The sequence below is a fragment of the Periophthalmus magnuspinnatus genome, chromosome 13 (assembly GCF_009829125.3).
Source record: "Periophthalmus magnuspinnatus isolate fPerMag1 chromosome 13, fPerMag1.2.pri, whole genome shotgun sequence".
NCBI lineage: Eukaryota > Metazoa > Chordata > Actinopteri > Gobiiformes > Gobiidae > Periophthalmus > Periophthalmus magnuspinnatus.
The window spans coordinates 15,709,391-15,717,854 of NC_047138.1; the positions used below are offsets into that span (position 1 = coordinate 15,709,391).

An 8,464-nucleotide genomic window follows, 5' to 3' on the forward strand; every position below is an offset into this window, starting at 1 on the left:
AGCTCTAAAATAGGACTACACTATTGCCAAACTAGTTCTAAACAAGGATTAACCCAAAAGAGGACAAAAATTTAACTGCAGCGGTATCTGTGTACTAGCTGAAGGAGCTTGAATGTGTACCACATTTTGAGAACCACTCTTTTATGGCATCTGAACATGAATATACTTTTGTCCTTATTTATTTACAAAAACATTCATAGCCAAATACTGTCACAGATACAGAAGAGTGAATAGAATACAAATTATTTTATCATTAATACGGTACAACTGTTTCGTATTGGTTAAAGTGCTAATTGACACTTCATATATAGGCCTACTTTGATCTGGAGTCTCTCCCATCATTACAGCTGTTGCATTTCAAAGTGCAAGAAAGCTGTTTATCCGGGATTGCATAATATTTGTGTTCATCATAGTTTATATTTCTGATCTTGACTCAATACTCAATACATAAAAGGTGTTGATGATTTGAAATAGCTTGTTGTGATTTGCCGGTTGGTAAAAAAAAAAAGGAAAAGGATCGTGTGGTGAGTCCTCAGGCATTGCTCTTGAAGGCGAGCAGGATCATGCTGGTCTGGTGGGTGAGGCGGTTGGCGCTGGCAAAGACATTAACCACTCTGCAAATGGGTGGGACAGAGACACAGGGACACATGTCAATCACACCGCAGCGTAACCACGACAATGGAATTACAATTGATCCAGAAAACTCTTTGATGAGATCAAAACAGACAGTGGCATATTAGCAGAGAACAAGCTAACGTCTCTCTAGAGAAGTGAGTTGAGAGAATAATACATGTTTGCACCTGCACTCAGCAGACCATTTTTTATAACTATAAAGCTCAGGATTGTGTTGTCACATTTCAAAGAATTTTAACTTAGTCTAATGTTACTGTAATAGAGAAGCTAGAACTGACTCAGCCGCTTATCAGATGGTTCAACTGCTCCTTTGTTTACTTTTTATGCCGTTTTGGCCAATACATCTCTATGGCATTTGGAACATCTGCCAATAATGTGAAGATTTCGACATTCGATTCCAAGCTCTATTAAATATTGTGAGGAGCCCAATGGTGCAGTTAAAAGATCTGCAAAGTACTCAAAATGGCTCCTATAAACAGGAAATAGCAAATAAGGAGACTAGTAAAACAAAAAAAGGCAAAACAAGTGATGTAATGTTTAGTTGCATTTATAAAGGTGCACTGTGTAACTTTTCTAGTGTCGTGATCCCTGTTTTGCTGTCCTTGTGTTCTCGCTCCCCCCTCCCTCACCTGCCTGTCTCCGGAGCTGGGCGGAGTCCTGACTCCTCCTGCGCGCACCTGCTTCCCATCAACGCAATCAACACCACCCGCCGTGGATAAGAGGAGTCAGGACCAGACACTCGGCGCCGGAACGTCCGCGTGTTTCACGTGATTATGCTCATGACTTAGTACTTTGATCCTTTTTTTTGTACACTCTTGTCTTATTGGAACTTTTTTGCTCTGCTCCAGATCTCCACCCGAGAACCAGCTCCGGACTCCCCCAGCACCTGCACCTCTACCCTGGTATGGTCTTGTGTCTTACCTTGTCGTGCACTTGTGTCTCTCCGCACTCACGGACTCGCACCCACGCTCCCCAGCTACTCTGGATTTATGAACTATGTTATTTCGGGCACTATGCTATGAAGCACCCTCGTTCCCCGGCCTTGTGGATTAATGAACTGTGGTTTCTATGAACACTTATTGTGAATAAAAACATTGTTAAAATTTCGTGAGTCTCGCACCTTTGGTCCCTACGCCCCGCTGGTTACAACATCTAGAGAGTGTTCCGCCATCTGATTGTCTCCATGGAGATTTGGCGGCTTTGTCTCGGCTTTGTCTGCCTCAGAATGACTTTAAAATTAGCACCACCAAGCCAAATTTAGATCTTTATCTGTGTAGAAGCACTTACAATAAGAATGCAAGTTTTCATCATTGAATATATATATATTTATAAATAAAGGCATGAATGAAAAGTTTGATGCCATACTATAGACTATAGAACATTTAAGGCAAAGTAATAACATCTCTATAGAGACAAGCATACTTGCATAGTTCATCTTTAAAGTAGCACCATAAAGCACTACAACAGGAAGCAGAAACCCATCAATAGAATAATGTACTGCTCTGTTACTGAGATACTCCTCTTATATTAACTTCATATGAATAAATGAGGTCTTTATTATTTCCAGTTGTGCAATGTATTGGTTTTCTGTCTCTTATCTAGAACGTGGATCAAATATTTTAAAACCGATGAGAATGAGAATCAATAGAAGAAATGTCTTAATAAAAAAGCCATGTCATACTTTCCGTCCTTGAAGTAGACCTTGAGCGTGTCGCTGAAGTTCTTGGAGCACTTGACAAACTCTTTCTTCTGCTCCATGGCCTGAACATTGAACACAGTAAGACGCTGTTATGTGTTTACAGGCGAATGCTATACTAATATGTGCATTCTCTTACTCGTTTGTTCTGATACTGGGGCATTTTGAAGATGGCGTTCACTGTGTCCAGCAGCTCTTTGATGGCCCCGGCGATGTCCCTGGAAGAGTGAGACTGTCAACTGTCTCATTCAGATTTTCATTTCAAATAAACTCTGTGCCAAAAAAGTAATTTAGCTATGACTTTTATTGATTTTGATGAGAATAATAACACACAGAGAACCACACGGAATCAGTGTTTGTTTTTTTTCTTTAAAACTTGGTGGTGCAGTGTTTGTCCACTGATCTGAAAGTTGACAGTTCGAACCCTGCTCTCTCTCTCTCTCTCTCAAAAAAAGAAAAAATATCAACGGTAGAGCGGTGTGTGATTAACCACAGATGAACGCTGTTGTTGTGTGCTTGGGCAAGACACTACCCACCATTCCCCCAGTGTCTGTGTACACTGGTGTATGAATGTGTGTGTTTCCTTCACATAAAGCGCTGTGAGTGCCTTGAAGGTGGAAAAGTGCTATATAAAAATGCGACCATTTACAATTCTTTCAAAGATCATATCAACCAGGTCATGATGATTTGCAGTCCTCCTTGAACTCCTTGAATTTATGTTCCTATGTCTTGAGCAGAAAGGCGACTCCCTGAACATCCAACATTTTAGCTATTAACTGACCAGCTCAGCCTCCTGTGCCCTGCCTCAAGTGGTATGTTAAAGGTTGCTTTTGTCATATTTATTGTGCATTTTAGTATCTCAACAGGCTCTGCACTCCTGTCTTATGAAATACGGGGGATCTTTCTGTGTGGAGTAGTGTTGACATGATCCTAAAATTTCAAAACTCAATTTTGATACTAAGGAATTGACTCAATACTCAATACAATTACGATACCACAACGAAGATAAAACATGCTTCTTTTTAGTAATAGAATGTTATTTTCATATACAAAATAATAGTACTTTCTTTATATTACCATGAGATCTTATACTAGTTCTAATAAAGCTGAAAGAGACACTAAAACCATTCAGAAAAGCTCAAATTATGTCCTGTTAGTGTGATTTTTTTTTTTTTTTTTTTTGCTCAAATTTGTCTAGTTTTGATATTGGCTTTAGAATCGATTTATATTAGATTTCCGATACTTTTGACAATCCTACTGTGGAGTTTGCAAGTTATCTGGGTTTGAATCTGGAGAAGAGCCCATTGGCACAGCACTGCAGCCACCCATTGGTCCCCCTGACAGGTTGCCCAAGTTGTATTGAAGGATGGGCCAAATGCAGAGGACCCTATGAAGTGTCCTTAAAAGGGGAGTGCTTACTTGATGGTCTGTAGGAAGCGCACTTTGTCGAGAATTTCATCGGGGATGGTGCTGAGGACACGTTTAAGAGCGTGGGCTTTCTTATTCAGGCTCTGGAACTCCGGCTCTTTCCTGTCAATCATCAGAGCTGCACAGACCAGGGAAAAAACACACTTCAAACGTTTGAAATCAGCAGTGCATGCAAATAAGGAGACTGGTAAAACAAAACAGGCAAAAGCAGCGATCTAACCTTTTGTTGTGTTTATAAAGGTGCATTACGTAACTTTTATAGTGAGGGTTCCGCCATCTGATTGTCTCCAAGATTTGACTGGTTTGCCAGTATGAAATTAAAATTAGCACCACCAAGCCAAATTACAGGTCAGATCTGTAGAGAGGTGACCCCATCTACAACAAGAATGCCAGTTTTCCAAAGTATTTTTGCATTGAATATATATATTTTTTATAAAAACATAAAAGATAGGTTCAATGCCATATACTAAAGAATATTTCAAGCAAAGTAATAGCATCTCTATAGAGACAAGCAGGTGGCAGACTCTCCACCAGAAAAGTTAAAGTTAGTGTTACAAACCATTTCATAGTTACAGCTATTGTGTAAGATTTTAGGAGTATTTGAAACAGTTTTGAATACAGAAAACTGCATATTGTCCAAAATTACACTTCAATTTTGTGGCAGTTACATGCTTAGTTCACACAGTATGTAGATTCAAGACTCTCAATTACACAAATGTTATTCCATTACTGTAATATAGCAATATTAATATAGTATTCCATGTATTTTGTATGCACATAAATTACGTCGTCTAGTCTAAAACAAAGTAAAAGGCATAATAACCACCATGCTTTTGAACTTTCTCTCAAATCTATATGCACATGCTAATTCATTCCAGCCATCAATCACTGTACAGTGTACACTGGCCCAAGAAATTCAATTACACAGTGAGGCCGAGAGCCATTTGGAAACAAGGAGGGAAGTTCTGCAATGGAGAAACAGCTCCACCTAGTGTCAACATTGAATAGTTTATGGGTCAGGGTGTAAAATAAATACATAAAAATAAAAGAAATACACAGCCAGGCTCGGTTTAGTGATGATCCAGCCTGTTGGAATGCCTTAGAGAAAGTCTAGATCTAATCTCGAAAATGAAATTGTGTATTCATAGTAAGTAAAGATAATACAACAAAGATATTTATTGATAATTTGAATCATTGTTGTTTTCAGTTTGGAGATTGATGATGTAATTCTTCCAGATGTAAGCCCATTTCTTTAAAAAAAAAAAAAAATAGATAAATAGACTCAAAGACATAAATGTCCATATGCTGCACTGGCCATAACCCTTATAATACTTATCATATATACGTTTTACAGTGAATTATCTTAATCACAGCAGGTGAATTTCCCCATTGTGGGACCAATAAAGGTTTATCTTATCTTTTATTGTTGACAAAAAATAATGATTTTTTTTTTTTTTTTTTATCATATTGATCAATGACAATTTTCAAATCAATTTTATTTTGTCTTTTTAAAAACAAATGAAAATGGCTTTTGATATTAATTTTTGCTGAACATGAACAGCACCAACTTTAAATCACTGCCAAATTAACACAAAAAATAGTCACATTTCTTTCTACAAAGTCTGAACTCTGCTCCAAACCACGTGTTTTTACTGACAGAGGACTGGCTGTCGACCTTTCCATTAAAAACACCCAAGCTGATCACTGACAATTAGAAATGACTGAATCTCAATCTTTATTAAAATGTGATTACTTTCACAGCTCTAACTACAGGCCTATAGAGTTCTGAGATCTCGTGTAAGACTCAGAAATACAAAGCAGCGTATACTGCCCCTTACCTTCAAATTCTTCACTGGCCATCCTGAGCAGACACTCATGGTAGTTGACTTGTATATTTTCCTTCTGCATTATTTTTAATAAAATCTGTTGTGTAAGCCCCGGACTGTGTTTTTCTGCCTAGAGAAGCACAATGGAAATCGCATTCAGCAACACAACAACAATGAAATCAATATGAAGACAAAACCGAGCGCCGCAGAAAGTTAAATATATCTTCAGAGAGGAAAGATGGGAGTTATTGTGTAAAAGTAAACCAGGAGATAAAGGTACCTTGATAAAGGCTGCTTTCAAGGTCTGTGCTGCGGAAGATGTGTCGTCTTTCTCCAACTGAAAGATAAAAAAGCCAGTTTAGGTTTCAGACTACTTTTCATCTGTAAAATGAGGTTAAAAGAAATTTGAGGGTTTAGTATGTCATGAATGTTAGAGTTAAAAGTGTTTATAGATATCAATATGAAACCTTTCAGGTCTGGGTCATATAAAGATAAAAAAGATTCACAATGTATACCATATGTAGACCTGTCACGCAAATGGCAAATTTTGCTAAATGATACTGAAAGTACTTTATGCCACAAATTAAGATTTAAACAATGCAAGATAATCCCAGTGAATTACTTCATTAAAAGACCTGAGCTGCAACAACTAAACAGCAGAATGTACCAATAATTAGCCATAAAAGAGACTAATTCACCTCTCCACAGCTCAAAATGTATCGTATTAGAACAAAAATACCCCCAAATCTCCACACAAAGAAAAAGTACTCACCATAAATATTGAGGTCGAAAATATAATCTTTCGGTTTACATATATTGAATGAAAAGTCTATATAGATATTGTCATGACTGCCTAACCATACGGCAATCTATGGAATGAAAATGAATGATGGATTTTAGATTTATTTTATATTTTTGTCATTTATTTTGTAAATCAATAGTTCATTGTTTCATCTCAAAATAACACCAAAAACCAAACTTTAACATTGTAATGTCCCTTTTTAAAGGTGCATTTACTTTTTGGTGAAGAGTATGCAACCTGCTCTCAACATCATTGGGTGAGTTGTGTGATCCACTGACCCACAGGTTGAATGCTGTCATTGTGTACTTGGGCAACTCACTTAACCCACCTTGCCACCATCGTCTGCATACTTTGGTGTATGAATGTATGTGTGAATGGGTGAGTGGCTCCTTGATGTGAAGTGGTTTGGGTGCCTAGAAGGTGGAAAAGAACTATGTAAAAATATGACCATTAGCAGGCCAAGTAACCGATCAGGTCTGTGGAGATTCCACTTATTCACTCATTCCAATGCTCATGGAATAAAGTTTTTCCACATTTATTTGTAGGCTCATCTGTAATAACTTTGCCCTTAACACATTTTGTCCAGTTCATATTTTTCCCCTAAAAATGTCTACCATCTGTCCATTACATTACTCTGTAGGGCTGTAATATGAAATGAGATACTCCACCTGATTGAAGACTGGGTACATGACGGTGTAGAGGGCCATAGAGGCTGGGGAGGTGCTGTCTGCTGAGCTGTTCATGTTCTCCATAAGCATCCTTGACAAATCAACAGTGGTTAGTGAACTTGTCAAACATTCACACATTCATGGAGGCCGACAGACAGAACTGGAACACGACAAAAACCTGGGGAAAAGAAAACAGCTGATAATGTCACACTCCTATATAGTTATTGTGAAAGTAAAATTAACTCTAATGAATTTGTATGAGTTGCAATGGGGTGATAATTAGTTCCTGGAAGATATAAGAGTTGAACTACAGAAAGGTGTGGTGCCAAACACACCCACTTTACACTCAATAGCATGGAATAGTTTTGCACTAAACATTAGGCTGCTTGGTTACACCTTGCTATGACCTAGTGTAGTCACATTCTTATTTTGAAATTCAAACTGCCAACATGTAAAACGAAAAAAAAAAGAGAAAACATTTAACAAAGACCAATTTTATGATCCTGAATCCTATTTTATTACAGGCCTGTGTTGCACTTTGGCACGCAGACTAAAGATAGGGAAGGTCATAAATGAGTCTTTTTTTTTTTTTTTTAATGTAGTCTTATAAATAGACCTAATATAGGACAATCTATTTTGTCACATTGAAATAGGTAGGCTAAGCACGAGGATTTTGGAAAGAAATGTACAAGCCAAAAGTCAACATTTTACAAAATACTAAAAAAGCATAGAACTTACATAGTACATAGAAGATACAACATAGGCTAAATGTTCTTTTGTTAAGTTATGACCTGTTTCACACTCAGACAAACCATTGTGACATTAACACTTATTTTATAGCTGACTATTTTAAATAGGCTATTTAATTAAAATAACTTACCCGAAATCAGTGAACAATTCTATATATAAAAAAGACAAAAAGTAAGAAGTTGTAAGCTAGAGGAGTCTCGATGGAATAATCAGCCTACGACAGGTGCGTTCTATCCACTAATAAACTTGACATGAACGATATCTAACGTTGCTTTTGACCCGACAGAAACCATCAAAGTAGCCTAAAAATAAAAGTATAGGTTAAAAATGGACGGGAGAGTTGGCATGTGCTCTGCCCTTGTTATGTTTGTCGAGGAAGTTTTTAGAACAGGTAACGCGGTGGAGCTGGGGCTGTTTTGGGCGGTGCTGAGAGGCGTCGCCAGGACAACAAATTGTAGTTTTTCCCATAATCCTAAAACACACTTTGTTACGGGTATAGCATGCCCTACGGACTACAAATCCCATATTGATAAAGTTATGGCTATGCTAGCGGCAATTGTGACGAGAAATTCAATTCTAAAATAGGTCTAATGATAATTTTAGGTTCGAGAAATATTTTATAATCACACTGCAATGTTGTTGTTTAGTTAAAATGAGTAAG

At 37.5% G+C, this 8,464-nt stretch overlaps 1 protein-coding gene across 1 annotated transcript; it reads right to left on the bottom strand.

Moving 5' to 3' along the window:
* Positions 1-463: 463 nt before the first annotated feature.
* On the bottom strand, positions 464-8,225 carry LOC117380161 (programmed cell death protein 10-like). The gene is made up of 8 exons (XM_033976912.2): positions 7,934-8,225; positions 7,054-7,231; positions 5,864-5,920; positions 5,596-5,713; positions 3,749-3,875; positions 2,469-2,547; positions 2,315-2,394; positions 464-614 (listed from the first exon to the last, which is right to left on the bottom strand). The coding sequence occupies exons 2-8, from the start codon at positions 7,189-7,191 to the stop codon at positions 533-535; spliced, it is 681 nt and encodes a 226-aa protein (XP_033832803.1). The 5' UTR covers positions 7,192-7,231; positions 7,934-8,225; the 3' UTR covers positions 464-532.
* Between the last annotated feature and the right edge of the window lie 239 nt (positions 8,226-8,464).

Excerpts from the sequence above, each read along its gene's own strand:
- LOC117380161 (XM_033976912.2), bottom strand. The coding sequence starts at position 7,191 with ATGTGTGAATGTTTGACAAGTTCACTAACCACTGTTGATTTGTCAAGG. Across the intron at positions 3,876-5,595 it reads GGCCAGTGAAGAATTTGAAG|CTCTGATGATTGACAGGAAA; the intron begins GTAAGGGGCAGT and ends TGGTCTGTGCAG. Across the intron at positions 2,395-2,468 it reads CCCAGTATCAGAACAAACGA|GCCATGGAGCAGAAGAAAGA; the intron begins GTAAGAGAATGC and ends TTCAATGTTCAG.